At 44.2% G+C, this 24,459-nt stretch overlaps 1 protein-coding gene across 2 annotated transcripts in view; it reads right to left on the bottom strand.

Annotated features, from left to right (window-relative positions):
• EVL (Enah/Vasp-like) overlaps positions 1-24,459 on the bottom strand; it is a 206,019-nt gene that overhangs the window by 88,176 nt on the left and 93,384 nt on the right. For both annotated transcript variants that reach the window (XM_090034011.1, XM_090034012.1), the window contains exon 3: positions 17,804-17,981. In XM_090034011.1, coding sequence (XP_089890137.1) covers positions 17,804-17,981 — 178 coding nt within the window. The remainder of the gene's footprint in view (positions 1-17,803; positions 17,982-24,459) is intronic.

Here is a 24,459-nt window from a genome sequence, read left to right as displayed (position 1 = left end):
CCAAAGGAGGGTGGAGGGGAGAAGGACTTAATCTGAGCACCTGATGCCTGTAAAAAATGGGCAGGGGGGAGCTCGGACTAACGACAGTGAAGACTGAACTGAGAAAAATTCCAGAGACAGCAACTGAAGCAGTCAGTTTGGACTGAAGGGACCTGCACCAGGGATCTGGGGCCATGCTGCTTTAAAGGAATGGAGCAGCAGGAGCACAGGCTGCCTTTTAATTGAGAGATTAAAAGCCCCTGTGTGAGGGCTGAGGACCAAGTGGGCAACTGGAAGGCAGTGCGGGCTCCCAGGCACATAAGCCCTGCCCTGAAGTCCAAGCAGGCAGCGACGGGAAGGAGCTCTCCGAGGACAGCCGTGGCTCAACAGCTTTTTGTGGCCCAGAGTGCTCCAGGGGCCAGATGGTGAAAAGTCAGGAGGCTTTTCACCACCAGGACGGCTTGCTCTCTTGTGATGTTTGTTAACACCAAATGAGAAGACTTTTGCTAAAGTGATATATCACTTTCTTTTGAAAGTGTGGGAAGGGGCTTTCATTAAAGCACCTGCTTATCTCGGTGGTAGAGTTAACCAGTGGATTGGGAGCGGCTGTGAGGGGTGAAATGAGGCGGCCCCAGGGGGGTGTCGTGGGACACACTGAGACTCAGAGCCCTGCCAGGGCAGGATACAAGGCAGAGGCAGAGGCAGAGGCAGCCTGGGGCGAGAGGGCCACAGCCTGGAGGGGCTAAACCAGGGCCAGGGGCCCAGAATCTGAGCGGGGCTGCAGCTCATAAGCTGGGACCCGGTGCTGTGCACCTAAGCTAAAGGAGCTCTGCTAGAGAAAGGGGGTAGAAGCTGAGAAGGCTGATACTATAAAAAGGGCTTGGAGGCTGCAGGAGACCAGGCAGCGTACAGTGATAACTGGTAACACCTGCCAGGCATGGGCATGGCAATAGCGGTGAAGGGGCTAACCCTTAGGACAATAAAGACCAAGAAATGACCAAGGGGAGAAAGAAGAGAAAGTGCTGTAGGCTCTCCAGCCTCCAAGGGCAGCGTCCCTCATTACCAGTAACAAGTTGTGGCAGGTGAAGAAGCAGGGCACGACCCTAGGAGGCAAGAGCAGGAGCCAGACAGGACTGAAGCAACCACTAGGGCGCATCAAGGTAACCCCCAGGTGCCTCAGTCCTCCATTAACTCTTGCACATGTTAACAAAAGCTTATTTTCAGAAATCACCATCAAGTCAACTGCTTCCAGGTCCCTCAGAAGAGCATTGCAGAACGCCACCTGGGACCTGAAGTAAATGAAATTCCTCAGCTCCCTTGGCTCTCGTCGTTCTCCCGAGCCCCACAGAAGACCAGAATAAAAGAACCATGAGCTCAGAACATCATATAAGCTGGTGGGAAAACAATCCACTGCCCAACCTGAAGCCCAAAGACAGGAAGGTAGCAGAGGATTTTTAAAAAAAGGGTTTAAAAAGGACTCACAGGGAGAGGGGGGGGGGGGGGAGAGAGAGAGAGAGAGAGAAAGAGGGGGGGGAGAGAGAGAGGGAGAGAGAGAGGAAGACAGAGAGAGAGAGAGAGCGCGCAAGGCAGATAGTATAGGGAAGAAGTTATTCAAGTATGCTCTTGTACACAGGATTTTGTACAGAGGCTCCTGTGCTGATGGGTTACTGTATGGTCCACAAAATACCAACACTATAACCCCTATAACTAGTTTTGTTTATAAATAACAACTTTCGCACTAGGCAGGCTTAATGTATTCTTCCCTGGGGGCACAACTGATTCATACACTTCCGGTTGACTGATTTTCATATCTAACTCATGCTGTAGCAAAGGCTGCCTGCTCTATGCTTCAGAGGACTGGTGGAGATAATTAGGCACAGCTTTAGTGATATGTAAAATATGAACAATTCTTTTCCCTCTACAGTCTGTCTTTATAGAATCAATAATTAACCTGTGATACCTGGCGATGCAGGATATTACTGAAAAGAATAGCTTAGTAAGTTTCTAAACACATTTATACAGTTGTGCAAAAAAGAACAGCATATGCTGTGAACGCTAACGAGGATACAGATTCTAAGGGCTGTCAAGGCCTCATCCCTCAGGCTATGGCTCACCTGAGATATGGAGTACAACCCCATTCAGCTGAAGCAACATAGTTCACTATCAGTTTCCACACCTGGCCCTTGGGCTTCAATACTGACTACAGAATAGACACTGCATAATAGGCTCTCTCCCATTGGAAATTCCCATGTCTTTGCTTCTAATCTAAAAACCAGAGACTCTAACACTATGCATTTCCTCCTATATTTAGTGTGCAACATTTACACAGGTACAGTTTGGGGCCTAGCAGATGAGGACATACTTCTTGACTTGTGAGGATGCTGGATTCTGCTTACCTTATCAGCACAAATCCCACTCTGTTAATAAAGTTCCTTAACTGAGGTTGCTTTGTACACCTATTGGAAACCAATACAAATGCATATGATCCTTCCACCAGCTGAAGATCTGGTGCTATGGACCCTGACAGATATTACCTTTATGGTGTGATTGTTAATCACACCATAAATTGAAACATGCCACACACGTTCAGCTAATTTATGGTGTGATACAATGACATGATGATATTTCACATTAAACATGGAATCTTATTAAATACATCTAATATTCATTAAGATCTGAAACATCTTTGTGGCTAGTTTATATCATGTCCTAAACTGAACATGTGGTATGTGTCCCAGACCTGGAGCTGCCCCATGTCCCATCCCAATGCTCAGCTGAGCATCAAGATCAAGCACAGGACAGCTCTAGGATCTGGGAAATGAATCCCTCCTCCCCGACCTGATCCCTGGGATCAGGTAGAGGACATCTCCAGGTCCCAGACTCAGACCCAGGGTTGCCCCATGCCCCAACCCAAACATTGCTTATCTTGTAATGTAGCTCGAATAGGATGGTGGCAGGACATGTGTTTTTCCCTGGTGCTCTGCATTTTGCTGGGGCTGACTGGAGAAATTACAAGGGACACTGCCACAGGAAAAGGGGCTTTTTTTGAGAACATTATGTAACTTGCAGCCTGGGATGGTAAACCTAGTGAAGAGCAAGAAGCTGGGTGACCACATGAAGTAAGATTTTTCTGCCTCCGTTTCAGAAAGAAACTGCTAACATTTGTGAGATCTCTCTAGGGATTACTAGCCAGCTGCAGAAGCTGTTCTGCATGCCTTGACAAAGACAGCATATGGTGATTCATTCAGCATAGCTAGAGTCAATGAGGAGTCTTTCCTCTCAGCTGAGTCTGTTGTAAGAGAGGGCAGCATAGCTGTGCTATAATTCTTCAACTGCATCATTAACTATGTCACTGCTTCACTATGAGCTCCTGACAGGCACGTGTTTTGACTGAGACTGCATCTTCTATTGAACTTCAAGTACGCCAAAAACATGTCTCTCATCCAGTGATTAACATATATAATTAAAGTAGGTTAAAAATATTGAAACACTACCACTTTTATTTTTAATTGCACACAAAAAGGTATCTCAGGAACAAATTTCCAATGAACTCTCTCATATGTGCTCTTAGAATTCACAGACACTTTCTTTTGGCAAATAAAAATTCCCCCATTTGCCCATGTGAAGCACCTTATAGGAACAGGATAGTCAGAGAAGGGATAATCTGATGTGTGCTCAAATGTCATAACCTGGGTACTTGCTGACTATTCCAAGGGAATCTGTTGAAGACCATGGAAAATATGGGTCAAATGCATGCTGATATCAATGTCCCTGATAACTAAGCCTGGGAGTCTCAGAGCGGTAGGAATGACTCCCTCATTGGTTAGGAAGGGCTGGTGAAAGACTGCCAGGCCCAAAACAGGTCTAGCAGAGAGGAAGAGCTCATTCCAGCATTTGCATACCCCATTCAAGTTGCCCTAGCAGCAGAAGTCGTTTCCCATTTAAGGTGGCCTAGCCATCCTTCCCAGAAGGATAAACACCTACACATCGTTCCCACCTGCTACCCACCACTTCACATAGTAGCCCTGGTTTCTTGCCATGACATGACAGCAAATGGCTAATTGGATTGTGGCTGAACTAGGGGATGCATCCCCAGAATACAGGACATCTCCCTGGTGAGGGGCAGGACTACTGACCCCGTTAGCCAATCAGTGGTGAGGGGTGGGGCCACTACCTCCTTGGCCAATCAGCAGCAAGGGGCGGGGCCACCACAAAGGCCAATTCACTCTCTCTCCCCCTCCCTGGCTGGCTCAGAACCCTGCTCCTCCCAGCTGTGCACCACCCTCCCTCTAGGGACAGCCAACAGAATCAGAAGGACAAATGATTGACATGTCTTTCCACCAATTAACTGAAAAACAGAACTTTTTGTAGTCCATTCCTCATTCAGAAATGGACAGGGGACAAAGGGTTTAAAAATATAAAACAGGACCAATGGTCACCCTAGGCTGAACCAAATATCCCATGAGTGGTCTGTGTGGGAGGGTGTCATAGCTGAAGAAAATTTAAGAACTCTTTCTTGACGAGATGTTTTTTGTATAATTGTATTCAGGGTTGGGATTTCAGACAACTGTCTGCCAAAAATAAGAACTAAAATTAGTAACGGATCAAAAGTTAAGGGATCAAGGCCCAGATCCTAATACCTATAAATGCTTAAAAAACCCTTAGTGAATCTCTTCCCAAGCTTGTTCCTGGTAGAAATCCAATAATTTTAGAGAAACAGAGTTCTGAGAGTTACACCAAGAATAAGTCCTTTTGTTTACACTGTTAGATAACAGTAGTATTATGGGCCTGCAGTAATTTCTTGAAAGGTGAGTTGCCAAATTGAAAATGCAGTTGTCTCACACGGGGGTGCCCTACAGGCACACATGTGCTTCTGAATGCCTCAGAGTCAGAAAGATTAGTTTTCCTTATGCTGTCTTGTCAGTTTGCATAGCCAAGATTTCCTAGAGTTAGCAGTGACTGAGATACCAGGCTTCTTGGAACAAAAAAGTGGTCGATACCTTCTCCAAATCAGGCCTTTTAGAGCGTTTCAATTTAAGCAGGCAAATTTGACTAATTCCTTTTCCAAATCTTGATCTGTATAGCTATCATTACAGTGCGCCACCTGTAAATTTCTTTTTATGAAAGATAGGGGTATTCCCTACATTGTCAAAACCATATAAAATACCTGAATATTGTCTTCCTCTTTTCATATAATGGCGATGAACAAGAATTCTAATAATTTCCTTTTTAATGTTTAGTTTTAAGAGAATTTAAAAGAAAAGGGTGGAGATCCAATGCTTGTGCAAAGATTTACCATATTTACTTGAATACAAGACAAGGTTTTCCCCCACATTGGCACGGGGGGGAAAAGCCCCTCAAGCTCATAACTATATAAAAGGAAATCTCACTAAATACATTGTCTGTCATTAAACTGCTGCCAAAAGCAGCCTGTGCCCAAGAGTGGAAACCAACTATGTAGCTGATTAAATGCAGCCAACCCTGAGCATGACTATAAAACACCTGGCCCATACTGGGCAAACATACTGATCACACTGAGGGGAAGTGTGTGTTTGTGTGCGTGCATATGTGTGCGTGCGTGTGTGTGTGTGTGTGTGTGTGTGTGTGTGTCTGTCCCTTAAAAAAAACCACAGGCAGGTCTTCCCTACGTGGGGGACTGGCACTGGGCCTGGAGGTACGGCAAAAATAGGCTGGCACCAGGAGGGCCAGAGCCAGCCCTAGCCACTCTCCCCTTTGTGCCAAAAGTCCTACATTTTATCTTAGCCAAAAAGGCAGAGATGCAGATGAGAACCCACCAGAAGAACAGGTTAGTGCAGCACATATGAACAAGACATATGGTAGTGCCCATTAAACACAGTCTCTCACCACCAACTCTTTTTCAAGTCAAGCTGAGTCACAATATTGCATACATTTTGACTTTGTCTTCACTCATGCAGCTAAGCTGTGCCTTTCCCATTTCCAGGGATTCCTGTTTCTTTACCAGCCATACATGCTTGGAAAATAGCACCACACGACCCCCAACAGTTCAGCCAGAATCCCTCTACCGTCATCTCCTGCCCCCTCTCTGAGTCTGTTGCATATGATTAATGTGGCTCCACCCTCCATGAGGTGAAGCTGGATCAGGTTGCCCCATGCCTCATCTGCATATAAATTTCTGGAGCACCCCAGGACTTATGACAAGCACACCTGGTTCCAATCACGACTGGGGGTTAATTAGCACATGGATCCTTTGTGGGTAGTATCTGAAACACACGCACAGACTGAGCTGAGATGTGGAGTCACCATGACCCGAAAGGCTTTTGACAGTTGGGACCTAGCCAAACAAATAATGTGGTAAATCATAAGCCTTTGGCTTTGGATTAATAGCATACATAGCTTGCAGCTACTTGGGTATCACGCTGGATCACAGCTGAAGCAATATGATGTGGTGCACTGTTCTGTTGCCCCAACTGAGATGGATCTGAATGGCACTGTGAAGTAGAGGGTGCATCCCTCTACTCCACAGTGCCATCCCTTTTGGATAGCACTACAGAAGAGACTTGGGGGTCATCACTGACCACAAGATGAACATGAGCCTGCAATGCGACGCTGCGGCTAGTAAAGCGACCAAAACGCTGGCTTGCATCCATAGATGCTTCTCGAGCAAATCCCGGGACGTCATTCTCCCCTTGTACTCGGCCTTGGTGAGGCCGCAGCTGGAGTACTGCGTCCAGTTTTGGGCTCCACAATTCAAAAAGGATGTGGAGAAGCTTGAGAGAGTCCAGAGGAGAGCCACGCGCATGATCAGAGGTCAGGAAAACAGATCTTACAATGATAGGCTTAGAGACATGGGACTCTTTAGCCTGGAAAAGCGCAGGCTCAGGGGTGATCTGATGGCCACCTATAAGTTTATCAGGGGTGACCACCAGGATCTGGGGGAACGTTTGTTCACCAGAGCGCCCCAAGGGATGACGAGGTCGAATGGTCATAAACTCCTGCAAGACCGTTTCAGGCTGGACATAAGGAAGAATTTCCTTACTGTCCGAGCCCCCAAGGTCTGGAACAGCCTGCCATCGGAGGTGGTTCAAGCACCTACATTGAACACCTTCAAGAGTAAATTGGATGTGATCTCCCGAGGTCCCTTCCAGCCCTGATGTCTATGAAATCTATGAAATCCCACCCTGTCCAATGCACTGTGGACAGGACATCTTACAAGAGCCTGGTCCAGCCTCCCAGCTGGCAGCTCTCAGTGTAGGATCTCAGCTACGCGCTACTTTATGGATACGGGGGACTCCTCCCTGGCTTGCTCCTATGGCCATTGGCTAAGGGCAAGTGAGACTTGGGGGCATCCAAACCCCAAGAGCTCTGGGCTCAAGTCTGAACGTAGGATGCCTGCCAAATGGATTTGGGAGTATCTGAAGCCCCAGGCTGAAAAGTCTGGGGAAGATGACACTTCCTGGTTGTAGCACCACATATGGTGTTTGAACAATTGAGTTTTGCTCTAATCAAAAGGATTCCGAACTGATTTGGCTGATTGGACCTGGAATACGAAAGTTTTTCAAAAAAAAAGTTGTACTATACATAAGCAGATTCCAAAGTGCTGCTAAACATGTGCTTAGGGAGTATCTGGCTAAAACTTGCAACGGTTTGAAAAAAAGGTAACATCCAGCAGTATGGGATGAATTAAGTGCATAGGCATTATATGCAAATTGCTACAGCCATGTTTAATTTCAAAGTTATTGTTTTCAAATTTGCTCCTTACTTCCATGTGTTCAGGGACAACAAGGTCTGACAGTAAGGGAGCTGGGGAGGGGCTGCCAGGAGGAAAATTTGCATGGCGGGAAGCTAAGGGGCTTCCTAATGCCCCAGATTTATTTTCCCTGCTGTAGCAGTGGAAGGGGGACAAAGTCAAGGAAAACCTCCAATAATTAGAGTCTAAATCTGGAAAATTATAACAAAATTAAAATTTTCCATATATGAAATCTAATTACTGGGGGGCGGCAGGCAGTTGTCTTATAATCAGGGTCATCATCTATTCGAGTAAATACAGTAAATAGAACCTGGTCACACCACGTTTCCAATTCTAGGGCCAAATGCAAAGACTAAAAGATACTAACTACCCTGTTAAACTAATTCCTGTCTTTACTGAAATGAAGTCACATTTTTCAAGAGACCACCTAAGGATATTGGTGATTGAAGCACTTAACTAAGGGTGATAGAAAGTGAACATAAAATTGAAAGAGGCCTTAAAAATGAGATGTTTCAAGGAACAACTGCTTTTTCTCTGAAAGATACTGGGTGCCCTATCAATAAACAAATGAATCCTGCAGTCCATTATCAGTAAGCAAAACATGGTGCTGCGACTCAAGTCACCAGATAAAGCCAGAGCAAGCGAACAGCAATGGAGACTTCACCAAGGAGAGTTAGTCCTTCTACACAACAGTTGTTTAAAACAGAGACTTAGGCAAAGGCTGGAAACGAGACATATGAAAGATGCAACTAAATAATTAGCCACATTTTCTAGAGGACCCAAGGGAAGTGAACAGCCAAAACCAATAGTTTTTATTGGGATTTGGGTGTCTACCTCCCTTGGCTACTTTGAACAACCTTGTCTGTGAGCCTTATTTTGCAGCCGTTAGTTGCTTCTCAGCATGAGTGAGGGGCACAGAATGAAACTTCAAAAAACAGTCTCTCCTTTTGATACCTGCATGCACAGCAATTATTTCTCAACAACAAAAACAACATGATTTTCTCTGTTGGACACTGAGTGTTAACAGAGGAGATGGCAAGAGGGGCTTTGTACCTAACTCCCAGGATAAAGCAGCCCACGGTAGACTCAGTCTCCTGAAGTGAAGTAGGGTCCATGCCACTCCCTGCTCAAAACTGAGCCTATACTGACAATCTAGCCTTATGTAACATGAAGGGAGATGGTTCACATAGGATAAGTTGGATATAGATATTAATCCTAAAAGGACTCAGCACTGGTAGGCAAGTCTAGAAAGCATATTCACCAAAGAAAAGAACAGCCTATAACATTCTCCAGTAAAACAGTGACTGGAGGCATGACTTATGTTGCTGTTTTCTAGGATTAACTTTTTTCAGACTATCGTGATCTTTTGGCAGATACTAAGATGAGTAGAAAGGCCTGGGGGAGGCATCTTTTTGCTGAAGAACATGGGACGTTAACCACGTTACAGCAATTTCTGGAAAACAAGAATCTGAGAATTGTGGCATCAAAGAATCTCAATTGTAGTATGCACCTTTTCCTCTGCAGGCCTCTCCTCCTTAAATCTCTTACCACTTTTCTCTTTATACTCAGCTTCCTTCCTGAAATGCTTTTTGTTTAAAACAGCAGAATTTAGTGCCACAGAAAAACATCACTAAAGCCTGCAAGAGCTGTTAGATTTTTGTTATGTTCCTCAAAGATTACAGAAATCTTTTGTTGCTCTAGAGCAGTTGCAGTTGCTCTGGTATCGCTGATGATCTGAACAGACATAATACAGGAGTCCTAGAGAAAGTGGCAATGTGGTGTTCAGGAAACTATCTTGAGCTTATATTAACAAAACACTGGGAAAGTGTCCTGCCACCCCACAAACGGTATCTTGCAAGTACATGGGAGAAAATTTTCCACTGCAGATTGTTCCTTCTGGGAGAACTGAACAAATAAATGAGGCCTAACCTTTAGTAAAAGAACAAATAAAGCCAGGGAGATATTCCCTGACAAGTTAATGATTATATTTAGAGCATTAATCCTGAAATGATTCTTCAGATCTAATTAACTCATCAACTATTCAGGCAATTTACTTCCTGTGTTTCACTCACTTGAGCTGAGATACAGTTTAGTTAAGTTTCTCTCTCTGCTTCGGACAAGCTCTGCAAAGCCTGGGGAGCTGTAGGAAGACTTGGTAAAGACCCATGTCTTCTACATGTAATAGGAGCAGACTTGCCATCTATGGCTCCACTAACATTTGAAAGCATTTCTACTAACTGCAGATCAAATTATGAAAGCGCACCCCTATTTCTGGGGCTAAACCCAGCTCCTCCAGAACTAAAGGCTTGAGCTGCTCCAAATGGAATTAAAGCACCCTAGTTAGAGCTGTAACAGACTCCAACCCTGGGTGAATCATGCAGATAGGAGAACCCAAAACACACTCGCCAGCCGTTTGTGTGCGCACGCAGGACAGTCTCTCCGGGAGAGGAGAGCTGGTGAGGGCACTGTAAGCTGCTGGGCGAGCTGGCCCTCAGGCCCATTCTGTGGGTTGCTCTCCTTCGATTCATTATACTTTTTCTTAGGAGGAATGTGCACAAAAAGCCACTGGGGAGTAAATGGGATCATGAGGAAGCAGAATGCTTCCCACATGTAGAGAGAGGAACACCCCAGAGGGTACTCAGAAGTATTAACCTCCTGATGCAGAAAGCTAAAATGCAGTACATTGTGTGACCAAGATCATGCAGACTAGCAACTGCTCTAAAGAGGTTTCCAAACCTTTCAGAGCATTAAAAGTGTCAACAGCTATCACTTCCCTGCAGCTGAGTAGAGTAAATTTACTCTACTAGTGAGTAATTTTACAGGGTCTGCAGCACTGTAATGAAAAGACCGTCAATATGTCTTCCCACATTATGCATCTTTCATGGTAGTGCGAAGTCTTGGGATAATGTTACCTAGCACAGGAGTGGTAGCACTGATGAGGGGAACATGAATAAGCCTGACTTTCTCACCTTCCCATTCTTTAAAGTACAAGCAGTAAAATTTTGTTGCCTCTGAATTATTAAGAAGTATGCCGGGCTATTCGGAATAGTTCAAACTGAAAAGAAAATGACTGTAACAATTTGAAATTCTGCACAAACCAAATGCCACATCCCATTTCATTCAGAACCTCATGCATTATGATTTGCATCCTGATACTTGGGTGACAGAGACTTACAAATTAAGAGAGTAATTTTATGCAATATACTGCATCTTTACCAAAGTACATGGGATCTGTTGGATGAATGTTACACTTCCATCATGCTTTTCAATCTACAGATGACAGTGCTTTATGAGCTGTACCCCATACTGAACTGCAGAAATACAGCTGCTCCGGGAAAGAAGTACAAGAAGAGGTATGCTGAAAACACTCAAAGACTGAAAAAGGCTCTCAGCTCCCTGCCCACAAAAATGGGAGTTTGACAAATACATGTGAAACAACCTCCAGGGAATAAAAGAGGCTGCCAGCAGAGGTCTTAATCAAAGAAAGGGAGTGAGGAACATCTACACTCATTGCCAAAATATGTTCCCGTGCAGAGCTTATTGGTAACTTGAGTTAGAGCTGTCCCTGTGGTATGTGCCAATAAGGGCTGAGACATATTCAGCTGAACTCTGCATGTTCTGTCCAGTATACAGGGCTAACTGCATATGCAAGTCGGTGGGTAGCATATATGCAGAGGACAAGGAAATGCTATTCTATGATAAAAGCTCATTACATAAGCGCTTCCTTTGAACTGTTCTTTCACTGTTATTTGCATACTTTCCGCTATGTTGCCCTCAATAATGTAGAAAAGGAAGCCATTTGTACCAGTCGGCCAACTCCTCTGTTAACGCTCAGTGTCCAACAGGCCCTCCAGCCATAAGGTGCAGCTTGAATTTAAATTCAGAAATATAAATATTTTATGGATTGTCTAGCCTTATAAGGCCAATCATAACAATCCAAGTGCTACTGAAGCATATATCAAGAAGAGCATTCACGTGATAAAAGAGTAAATGTTTTCGATCCGAGCCTTCAACCAGGGCTCCAAACTTGCTGTGCAGGGCTGGTGCTCCGAGTCCACCTGGCAGGGCTGGCACAGCAGGGATACCATCCGACCGCATGGGACAGCACGGCCAGGGCCCCATGCCACCTATTTTTTGTGATATACTTTGCTGCTCTTGGGACATACTAGTGTGCCACACCATACCCTTTAGGGATCACTGACCTAGGCTACAAAGCAGCCAGTGGCAGGAAACAAGCTTGACTTCACCTTGTGAAGCAGACTCCCATGAAATTGATTTAATAGAAAGACATTTGTCAGCTTAATGGTCTTAAATGACAACCCTAATAACTCTGAGCAAGAGCGTAGTTTTGAACGGGTATCATTTGTGGTCATTTTGCTGATTGCTTAGGAACAATTTTTTTTAATTTTCTAACATAAAGGTGGAAGGAAAACAAAACAAAACAAAACAAAAACCCAGAGAGAAATAAGGAAATAAAGCACTTGTGCATAAAAGAGCTGAAAGGTAAACAACCATGATTTACACTGACTAGTATCAACCTCAGAAGGATGAAAGATATTTGCTAGGAAAGTATCTTTTAAAAAGATTGAAATGTGTTCTGCTCATAGTAGTAGCCCTTCTAAACTAAGGCGCTGAGCTTCCTGCCAGCGTCAGATAATGCACTAAAAAGTTACCTTTACCACAGCAAGTGGCTTGGGATCTCTATTTTGAAGGCTTTCAAGAAAGAGCTGCTTTTTTTTTTTTTTTTTTACAATGCTGAAAGCAATGGATACATTAAGATGACCTAGGCCTTGGAGTTAGCATCCAAGTATTTAATATCATCATTGCAAAATAGGGCCAACTCCTCCAGGTGGGATTACAAATAATTTCTAGAAGAAGGGCAGGGCTTAAACCAAAAGTTTCATTCCCATTTTCAGTATCTGGGGATTTTGTTTTGGAATTTCCTAATCTAGCATTTCAAAAACGCAATCCACACTTTATATTGTGAGAAGAAATATTTGGACAGTATGGAGTCTTAAAAATTTACCTAAACTGTTGAGAGAGGGGATCTTCCCCTACTCCCACACTGCCAGGAACTCAGTGTGGTACAAGGACATTCACCCCACACAATAAGGTAATCCCTGTAAAATGTTAAAAGATGCCATATTCCCAACTCTTGGAATATACCCCAGTGCTTCCCTTAAAGGCAGAGGTTCAATTTAGCCCAAGAGGGATGAGAAGCAGGAAACAACATTGGACAAAAGGGCATAAAGGGCCAAATTGATAGCACATCATCCTCCCAACCTCCACTGTGGACTCACAAAACTGTTTTGTTGGTGCACATGCATATGGCAATGACCCCTGCCTGTAAACTCAAATGATTCTCTCACCTGCACATTGTACCAGGTTTAGATTTTGCGTATTAAAAAGCCATGAGAAGAAACGGGTTTTGCTGTGCAAGATCCAATAACTGCACGATAGCGTGAATTTGCAATGGGGGGGGGGGAAGCAGCAAAAGCCAGCACAGTGCACAGGTATGAACAATCGTGTGCGCAGATAAGTAGAGGCTGCAGAAAGGCAATCAGGCTCAAAAAACAAATAGGGGAGTTCTCTTTGGACATTGTAATCTAACCATAACAAGCAGGGAGGTATGCAAGTACAACACAGCAGCTCCTTCCGCCCTTTGTACTATGCATGGATGTGCTATTTTTAGTTTGCTTGCTTCATATATCAGCTTCCTGATCCTATTGTTTTGGTGTCTGTGAGGCTTTACCTTCCACCACTGTGTCCCCTTGGCTTCAACACTGTATAGGCTAAAATTAATCATGTTAGACTAGTAAAGAAATTCTGAGAACAAATCATGTCATGAGCAGATGCAGGAGCAGTTTATCTTAATGGGACAAATTTTCTAAAAAACTAAGCCAGAAGCCCTACCATGGATGAGTTCTCTGAACAGTGGATTCATCTGAAAGTAAAAACATAAAAACATAGGAACACACATTTTCACCAACAAGAAAACGTTTTACTGATTGCTGATGTCTGAATATCAAATACATAAATAAACAGGCATGAATTATAGCCAAGTTCACCGACGACACCAAACTCCGGGGTAAAGCATCCACACCTGAGGACAGGAGGGTAATCCAGGCAGATCTGGACAGACTCATGAAATGGGTGGACAAGAACCTGATGGAGCTCAACACCGAAAAATGCAAGGTTCTCCACCTCGGGAGGAGAAACCTGCACCACGCTTATAGGCTTGGTAGTGCTACGCTGGTTGCACTACAGATGAAAGGGACCTGGGGGTCATGGTTGACCACAAGATGAATCTGAGCCTTCAGTGTGATGCTGCAGCTAGTAAAGTGAGCAAAATGCTGGCTTGCATCCATAGATGCTTCTCAAGCAGATCCCGGGACATCATTCTCCCCTTGTACTCGGCCTTGGTGAGGCCGCAGCTGGATTACTCCACAAATCAAAAAGGATGTGGAGAAGCTTGAAAGGGTGCAGAGAAGAGCCACACGCATGATCAGAGGTCAGAAAAACAGACTGTACAACGACAGGCTGAGAGCCATGGGGGTCTTTAGCCTGGAAAAGCGCAGGCTCACAGGTGATCTGGTGGCCACCTATAAGCTTATCAAGGGTGCTTAATCAGGATCTGGGGGAATGACTGTTCACCAGAGCCCCCCAAGGGATGACAAGATCCAATGGTCACAAACTCCACTGTGACCGTTTCAGGCTGGACATAAGAAAGAATTTCTTCACTGTCCGAGCCCCCAAGGTTTGGAATAGACTGCCACCGGAGGTGGTTCAAGCACCCACTTTGAACGCCTCCAAAACACATTTGGATGCTTATCTTGCTGGGATCCTATGATCCCTGCTGACTTCCTGCCCCTGGGGCAGGGAGCTGGACTCGATGATCCTCTGGGGTCCCTTCCAGCCCAAACGTCTATGAAATCTATAAAATAGATTGCATTACCCTGAGTTGGACAGGCCTTCTTCAGTTTCAGTGGCTGATTCGCTTTTGCAACAACAGGGGCTAGAAACTTTTAGAGATGTGGATATTTGCATCAGTGTGACTCCATTCTTCATCCACTGACATGACATGGATTCAGCGCAGAAGTTTTTGGAACAGGGTTTCATTTTCATACGCATCTCTAAATCACCTCCCAGACTTTTGATATTAAATAAATCACGGCAAATATTAATCGTCACTGATCAACCATTGAAAAGATCAAGTTTCTTCAGAATATGACAGATATTTTGAGAGCTCAAAGTTTGATGGACATAAAAGTGTTCAGTGGAGGAACAAATCTTCACTGAGGACACCTAAGACTGGACTTTCTAGACCAAATTATATTTAAAAAAAAAAAAAAAAAATCAAATAAAACAAAAACAAAAACCTCCCTTTTGGTTTGAATTCCCATCTCTCCAGAGTACCCCAGATAACCTCAGGACTTCACAAATCCTGTACTTCCTAGATACCTAGGGTCCCCTCTACATGTGCACGTAAAGGCACAATTAGATCTTTCTGATCCACACAGTTGTGCCTCCTGCCATGCCACATATTCAGAAGATACAACTGTAGTGGGACTGCACATTAGCTCCATTCACATGTTAATTCCTGTGTATGGGGAGACCAATTCTGGGCTCCCCTTGCATCAGCAAGAAGCAGGCCCCCATGGCTGGGAGCCCCCTTTGCTGAGCCAGGGGTGGGGGAAGGAGGAGGCACACACAGCCAAGACTGAGAGTCGAGTCCCAGTAGCTGACAGACCTCTGGGTATTGACTGCCTCATGGCTGCGAGGTCTCTGGGTCCTAGCTGTACATAAGGTGCAGACAGGACCAAGAGCCCCATGTGGGCCCAGGGGTTCCCCCCCCACAAAACTTGGTGATCATGGAAGTCGCAATCCCCAGGGCTTGGGGGCTGCACACCTGCAATTGGGAGCCCTGTCAGCTGTCAGGGCTCCCAGATGCAGGGGAGACCATGGCTAAAGGTGCAAATGAAAGCTGAACAGCAATCAGCTATAAAGCTAGCACACATTTTCAAGGTCTAATTTTTTAGCTGGTTGCAGCTTTTTATTGTGTGATAGCTATTTTGCAGGTATAGCTGACCTGAAGGTAACTGCACAATTAACCAGTTAATTGTGCAATACCTGTAACATGTGGAGGGAGCCTAATAAACATAAAACATTTTAGTTATGGAGGGAAATAATGCTCATCACAAAGTCTGGTAAAATCAAATCACTATAACTGTTCCATAATGAAACTCTTCAGCTGTTGTAACACTGATATCGGATGTTCTATTTTTTAACTGAAGAGCTCAGTATGTAGACAAGAAACCAAATTTGTAATAGGGACGTCTATAGTCAAACTGTGTCTTAGAAACAGACCAGAGAGGTGGGGCAGACTCATACAGAATTTCTTTGAGGACAGAAATTAGGCATAAACCACTTTAAGTGATTGGAAACTGGCTCAAACCTGTAACACAACAGAAGTTCAGTGCACATCACTGCTTTCAAAATGGCTGAAACTGATTCAAGATAAACCTGGATGGATGTAGTATCAGATTTAACTGACTTTGGTTAAATCAGTTTAACTTCTGTCCCAGATCCCCTGCCCTCGAGTTAACTCACAGTCCCCCACAGACCCAGGATGCTTTGCAGCTGCCCCACAATCCCCACCCCATTGCAGGGTGGGCAAGCTAGCCTTGGCCTAACCTGTCTCCTTCAGCCAAGCAGGGAGACATGCTCTATTTTACCCTGGCTTCTGGCCTGGGCCACTGTAGGCATTTGGCTGCATTTCCAGAAACAAAAGTGAATGTCTGCTCACTTGCTAACTGGTTCAATCTACACAGTTTAGAGTAATCTGTTGAAGACTGAATCGATTCAGCCTCAGGCTTTTTGACCGTCTGTACTTAACCCAGAAGTCTTCTGATCTGAAGAGGACTGAATTTAGGCCCTGATATTTCTGGACATAATACAGAATTTGAGGTGAATCTGCTCATTCTCTCCTGATTTTTTAAATCAGGTGCTAGGGCAGGGGGCGAGAGTGATATCGAACTGAGCAGAAATGCATTTTTGTGCGAATCAAAGACTATTACAATTTGTGAAAGTTATGGCTACATTTATTCAAGATGGCTGCTATTATTACCACTGAAATGCTGCACTTGGATGGGATGGCAACATAATTCTGTAATACACACCAGATGTAAAACTGGAACTGCAACACTTAAAGAAAATGGAGGCTTGCACCATCTTTTGGAGAGAAAAGATGTGTAGACTGAAAACATCCTGAACCGCATTTTACTCTCAAGTCACCCCTTGAGTTTCAGCAAGGCAGCAGCCATACAAATGAGGTTAAGTGGTAATTTGTCTACATACAGTAGGACAGAGTTTGCAGAAATTTAGAAAAGTGACCTCCTTAGCAGAGCAAAGCCCCTATGACAAGCAGTCACACCACCAGTCACCTTTTCAATTCATGAAGCAATCATTTTCCATTATGAAACCTGAACTGCAGTTAATATAATACTTATAATGGCATATGCCAAGGTCCAGAACGTAAGCCTTTGCATCTTAGTGTATCACATAACCACAATCCCCATGCTGCATGTACTCTTTTTGTCTGACCTAGGGAGCCAGGGCAGTGTGCTTAATGGCTGGACCGGAGAGATAAGATGCTTGATACCCGAGCTCTCAGTTCTACATGTAAGTTGATGTTGCAGCTTTGCTTCAGCTTTAGTTTCTTTAGGATCAGATACTGTTATTTCCCTGTTACTCACATAGGTAGAACCGTATTCTATGAATAGTTCAGATAAATCAGTGGGGCTGCCCACACTGTAGGAATCCACAGGAAGGAAGGCAGAATTTTCCTGAATGGGCTAGATACACTGAACAAACAGAAGGAAGGGAGGAAAAGCATACAAATATGCTCAGTGCCCACCACAGCAACCGTTATTTTATTTAAAGGCCGTCTACAAGAAAACCAATTACACCTTTCTGTTTTTCGAAACAACAGACAGTTCTTGTACCTACATCATGTGATGGAGGTAAATAAATCTCGTCAGCAGGCATCATAGAAAAGACTCACAGAATTAACAGAAGAAAGCAAAAGTTGTTTACCTCCATCCTGGGAGTTCATGATATTGAGAGCAAACAGCATTGCGTTGGAGAATGTGGTAGCTTCTTCTTTGCTTGCGAAGTTCAAGCCGTATACTTGCCGTGCATCACGCCACTGGTGAAAGGTGGGTGTCGCTTGATTGTACTTCAATCCTTTCACAATTGAATAATTAATCACTACCTGCAATTTGAGATAGAGATGGGGGCTAAAATATTGTATATATGCATGTATAACTGGGGAAAAAAAGGACCGGTTATGCCTGTAAGGGCAAGAACAAGGTGAGTGTGAGTTTTGCTATCAGGAGATGCCAATCTGCGGACAAGATCAGAATTGTCAGAGCTGAACAAATCTGTTACCTGCTTGTGCCTCCCTAAACATTTCTACCATGCAGCCGTGCACATAGTACAGACAGGTGTTTGACTTGGGGCCAGCAAGCGCTGGCATCTTTTGGGGGATGGATCATCCACAGCTGTTAGGAAAAGAGAAAGATTTCTTTTATTGGCCCTAGTCCTTCTCCACAGCAGACTAAATGTTTGAGCCAATGCCACAGTAGCTGGGAGATTGTTTTCCAGGCCAAAGGCAGCATGACTGGAGATGGTAAGATAGGAGTGAGAAACAATGAAAGGAGAAGCAAGTAGAATAGTTTTGGTATCCCATAAAAAAGCAGAAGAGACTAAGGAGAAATGATACAAGGGTAAGCACTGTACAGGTGTAGATCAGACTACCTGCACCTTCCATTGCCCAATTCACTATTTATCATTATGTATGAAGATTTGTGCATGTCACTCAACTGCAGGAAGGAATTATGTAGGAAAGCCACCCTTTTAAAAGTCTGGCCCTCAAGAGGTGAAACTCATCATATATCAGTGGCTGTCAGACAAGGTTTTTCTGGGAATAACTCACTGCTTTGATCTGCCTGGAGGCAGGATTGGGGCAAAACTGCTCTAGCTGCAGGACCTAAAAATGAGACACTATGGGGATTTTAAGTTCCTCTCCAGCTGTATCTGATGCAGAAGACATGATTTATTGGATCTCCAGCAGTCCCATACCCTGCTAATTTACCACTTCTGCATGTAAAACAAGAGTGAAACAGGAATAGAAAAGCCTTTCCCTAAAACCCTCCTCCCAAATTGTTTGACACCACAATGAAAATTCACTCCTATCTTAAATATGGCATAAAAGGCCAAAGCTATGCAAGAATTAGCTTGGTGTTATAGGAGTGCAACTCTAAACATCCATAGTAGAGTGTTAATAGAAGCTAATAACAATACAATTCTATAGAAATAGGAACAGTTATGTTAATGTTAGGTGTGAGATTATTTTTGCAATGATGTTAAAACCTTACATTTAATTAATCAGATAATTAATTATATTTAACCAGTTTTCAATAAAATTATTCTCAACTCATAGTGAGAAAAAAAGTTATTTTAAATAATAATAATTCCACATACGGATGAGTCATAACTGTTATGGCTGACATTTCTGTATGATAGAATAATTTACATTTGGCTGAAAAACATCAGATGAGTTACTAATGCATGTATGACGTACTTGCTTTTCACATATTTGTTACCTTTTTCAGATGACAATCTTGCCAAAATAGCTAGTAAATGTCTAATAATTTTAGATATAAAGAAAAAAAACTGAGCAAAACTTAGTATGTCAGTTGGTAATTAATGACACAATCGCTATTCCTTTAATGCTTCACAGTCCACAGTCATTCAAATCAACATCAAATTGCAATTTCCTTGGTAGGTGCATAAATGTCCCATATAGCCGGTGCTTACTGAATTACTCAAGAGCCAATACAAATCTATTATCAACATTAACTTATTTTAATTACCAGTCTGATGTCACATTACTTCTTCACCAGTGCTACTCTGCAGAAATTCCCAATGGTGTGAAATCAGAAATAGGTTCTATATTTACTTTAAGTGGTACTTTATTTAGATCAGCGATTCTCAACTAGAGTGTAATGGCACACTGATGTGCCTCAAGAACCTTTCAAAGGTGCCATGGGGTGCCATGTAAGGTTAACACTTTGGTATACAAACATACTTCACAAGATTAAACCCAGAGATTTCAAATAGGAATCCAATGCACTGATAACATTCTGACCTGCTGTGGTCTTTCTTGAGTTTTCTGCAGCAGAAGAATTGCTCTATTTGTCTGTAGTTGAAAAATGAGTAAAAACTAAGAGCTGGCATTTTCCAAGGGGTGTTTTGAGACTATCAAGGGGTACCCTGAGTCTTAAAAGTTTGAGAAACACTGATCTAGGCAAGAAACTCTAGGTGGCTATTTTTGTTTAAACTTTCATCATTTTTCTTAGTGCAAATGATGCTTTAGCTACAGAGCTGCAGAAAGAGCAAATTCAGAGCTGTTATAGTAAGGCAGGGCAGCCCGAAGGCTGAGGGGTTAAGCTGCAACCTCCAGAATTCCCACCCAGCTGTTCCTGGCTCAGCTCCAGTGTGCCTCCTGAAAACCAAGCACGCGGGGCAATCCCACCCAGCCACTACTCCCAGTATTGCTCCAGCTCCAGCCAGGGTCTCCCTCTGCTTCTGTCTTCCCCTTCCCTGTAGTGGGGGAGCTTAGCTGAGGCGGAAGCCTGGAGGCAATGGTGCAGCAGGCAGAGGCACCTGGGTGTACAGTGTAGTGGGGCAGCGGCAGGTATGTCCACATGCACAGCGCAGTAGGAGCGCACTGGGATGTGTGGTGCAGTGGGGAAGAGAGTGCTACCAGGAGAAAGCCCCACACAATAGAGCCAGTGGCCTGGCTCCACTCCCTGCCACCACCTGCAGCTCATGGGATTCCACTGGGGGCAGGGCTCCCCACCTTTTCTGGGGAAGTCCCAGAGCTGCATGTGGCAGCAGGGAGTGGGGCTTCCTCATAGTGGCACATGAGTCCCAGGAGCTGCACAAGAGCCCCATACAGTAGAGATGAGCTGGCCTAGCTCCACTCCTTGCTGCCACGTGCAGCTTCCGAAACTGGCTGAAGCCACTTGCTGCTGGGTGTCTCTCCCTACAGGGGCCATGAGCACCCTGAGGGCTTGCTACTGGTGCTGTCAGTGGCAGGGGAGCCACTGGGGGGGGGGTTCCCACACCATGCCCACTCAGGCTTCGTGCTCCCATTTGCCCCAGCCCCATGCAAAGTTCCACCTAATGTTTATGTGCATGTGAAGTCTGAGGCACTTTACAGCAGTTCTGTCTGTTCCAGTACTTAAGTGGGGACAGACCTAGACACTGGAAAACACAGCTGATTTTATCCACTATGCCTGAGGCTGTTTGAGGTTCACAAACCAGTTTTCCCTGTGCATAAGCACTTTGAAGAGCCTAATCTATTCAGAGTATTCTGACTACATCTAATAGAAGAAGAGTAGCAGGAGGACAAGGAAGACATGATGACTCACTTTCCTTTTGCCCAACAATCTTGTGCAGTGGTTCTCAATTGGGTGCCACAAGAACCTACCAGGGGTGTTACAATGCTGACACTGCTGCTGCAGAGTGAAACTGCCCGGCCTGCCTTGCGTTTCAGGAGGCATGTTGCAGCTGAACTGAGAAGTGGCTGCAGCAGAAGGGTAGAGATTGCCCCGCGTGCTTGGTTTTCAGGAGGCACACTGGAGCTGAGCCAGGAACAGCTGCAGCTGAAGCAGTGCACCTGCCTGCATAATAAAGGCAGTGTGACTTTTTGCCACAGACACTTCCCAATATGGCTCTGCAGGAGCCTCGTGGCACAGTTCCACCTAGTAACGGCAACGACTGCGCTGCGGCAACCCCCTGGCCTGCCCTCTCCCTCCTCCCAGATCTCGTGTATCCTTTTGCCCATCTCCTACCTTTCTCACCCTCTCTGCACTCCCCATGTCCTGCACATGTAGCCCAAGCACCTCGTCCCTGACAGCTGGGCATCCCTGAAATCCGTCCATTACAGCCCTAGGGCTGGAGCTCAGGACGGAATCATCCTGGGGTAACTAACAGAAGAACCTGGCCCGCGGTTTCTGATCCCCACCAGTGGAGTTGTGTGTGCAGAGTCCACTGCTGTACTAGGAGCAAATGCACACTGGGCCAGGCAGAGCTAGGGGAATGCTCCCCACCAACCTGAAGGGGTGAATATAATTATATAATCAATTAATAATACATTAATTAATAATATAATTATAATGCATTTATTATGGTTATGATATATAGTTATCTTGGTTTTGTAAATGGGGTATCACTATATTCTGAAAAGATTTGGAGGGGTGTCTATATGTGGGACACTTACAGACCAACACTGGGACAAACACTGATGGTCTAGATCAGTTCCTCAACTTATAACAGGTCTATGCAAGTCTGAAGAGCATTTCATGGAGTGGCACACAAGTGATTAATACAATGAAAGACATGAACTGTAAAAAACTGCTTCCCCATAAATGATTCATCAAGACAGGTAAATTACTTGATTTGCTTCCGAAGGCATTTAGTCCTAGGTGGGGCATTTGGTCCAAGGTGGGGCAAAGTGAGCACTAGGCTCACGTTGGGGGTCTCACTCTCATCACTTAGCTTGGATGAAGACAGATTTCTTTTCTGATCACATCAACTCACACGCTTAGGAAGACACACATACTATCTATCCAGAGGCTTCAAAAGAATTATAAAGGCGTTTCTAAGGGTGACCCGCTTAAAACCAGCAAAGAGAAAAGGAAATAGCAAGAGTTTGGCCTCTCCCTTAGTCAGTAAGCTCGGAATAAAGCAAAGAGAAGGCTGTTTATACACTGGCGAAAGAACAAGCAAAGTGTGGCATTTGCTGTAGCTGGTGTTGAGATCACAAGATAAATCCTGACTTTAAAAGTCTGATGATCAGAAACAGCAATTAAAATAAATAACCACTGCTCAGAGGATAGCTTTTATAAACACTTCTAGGGGAAGATCCCTCCAGAGCCATGTGTGTCAAGAATCTACCATGTTGGATCTCACCAGTGGTCTGTCCAGCCTGGTGTTATTTTCCATTGGTAGCTCGTAGTAGCTGTGCCAGAGGTAGGTGCAAGTAAACTTTCACAGCAGTAAGCTGCGAAAGAAAGGTTCTGCTTCCTTTTTACTATTTGACATAGCAACTGGCTTAAGCCTTGAAGCATAAGCTTACTATTTCTTTTGGAACATTATTTTCCCTTTCCTTTTAGTATTTCCTGTGTAAGGCCAGGTATCCTTGTTACCTATAAAAATGTGTGATTCCATTTCAGAATTTGCTACGCTCTTTGTATCAATGACAGCCTGTGGCAATAAGCTCCACAACCTAGCTGTGAATAGTAAAAAGAAAAGCATTTCATATTATCCATTTTAAAATGCACCATCTTTCAGTGTTCCCACCACTGCATGCTAACCAGATTTACCTTATTGTCTGTTGAACCCATTTATTGTACTTCAATCTTAGACTTGGATTGAAGGCTTTTTGGGGCACTACTGCTATGGGTTTGTACAAAGCCGAAAACTGTGGGGCTCTGATCTATGGTTTGGTCTTATTCTCTGTGTGATGATGATGATGATGACGACAGTGATGATACAGGTGAACAGGAATCTCCTACTAGCTTGGTACTGTGGTACTCAAAACATTCAAAAACTTCCTAGAACTCTGAGGATTTTGGCTAAATTACTTCAGAATGGTTCCTATGTCTATAAATGCAATTCAGACTCAGCATTCCTGCAAGTAGGCCCAAGCCTCCTCAACTTCATTATAGTGTAGCATGTGCGAATTTGACCCTATATTTTAAAAAAACGGGTATACTTAACTCAGCAGATGCTATCAAAGTAGAAAAGCCTCAATCCTGGCCTAGCCTGTGCCGTGTTCAAATCCAAGAAGTCCCAGCTGTTCCAAAGTCCCACTTCTACATGAATTTGCTGGTCCAAGCATTATGCAAATCTCCCAGGAGAGCAATTCATGTTTGACTTGCCTCATCTATTCTTTAGGACAGACCTGCCACATGCAGATTGTAAGATCACTAACGCGTTTCCCCTAAGGCCAGATCAGTTGATATTAAATCTCTTACTTAAAAATCACTTAATCATAGCTCTGACTTAAAGGAGCTGCTTTCTGCAAGCATACATTCAAAGTGAAGAACTTTAACAAAACGGAAGCAGTTAGCATGCTGATTATGACCACAGCTCCAAAAATGCCTTAGCCTCTGTTACTGCTGCTGCATTTTGGGTTTGTCAATCATGCTGGCAGGGGTCTATGCAGCTACATGCATCTGTGCAGCGGAAACAGACGACTTCGTTTACCATAGGCCTTTAGTATATACTTAACCACGGCAGCTGGGACAGAGAAAGCAACCGTGCGAATTAAAAGCAAACAACTCTTGAGGTTCAGTGACCATTTCCAGTTACTAAATTTATATATGATCACACTCAACATCATGTTTGCAGGATGGAATTTTTGCATTGAGTTTTTTTAGTAGTGGTCAGAACTGCTAAAACTGAGAACAAGAAAAGGAAAATGAGGGTAGACTACTTAAAACGTCATAAAAGGGAGAACCAAGAAAAGGGAAAGGAGGCAGGATAAGAAGCAAGAAAAACCAGCCAGAGAAAGAAAAAGGGAAAAGCTGTATACAGTGGAAGATGTAAGAAAGGACAGAATGCAAATTAAAATGAAAGATGCTGAAAGACCCAAAGTAAGACGACAAAACTCTTCA

Source organism: Crocodylus siamensis, chromosome 2 (genome assembly GCF_052110815.1).
Source record: "Crocodylus siamensis isolate JL-2025a chromosome 2, ASM5211081v1, whole genome shotgun sequence".
NCBI lineage: Eukaryota > Metazoa > Chordata > Crocodylia > Crocodylidae > Crocodylus > Crocodylus siamensis.
The sequence above is the reverse complement of the archived record's forward strand: the minus strand, read 5'-3'. Positions and strand labels throughout refer to the sequence as shown.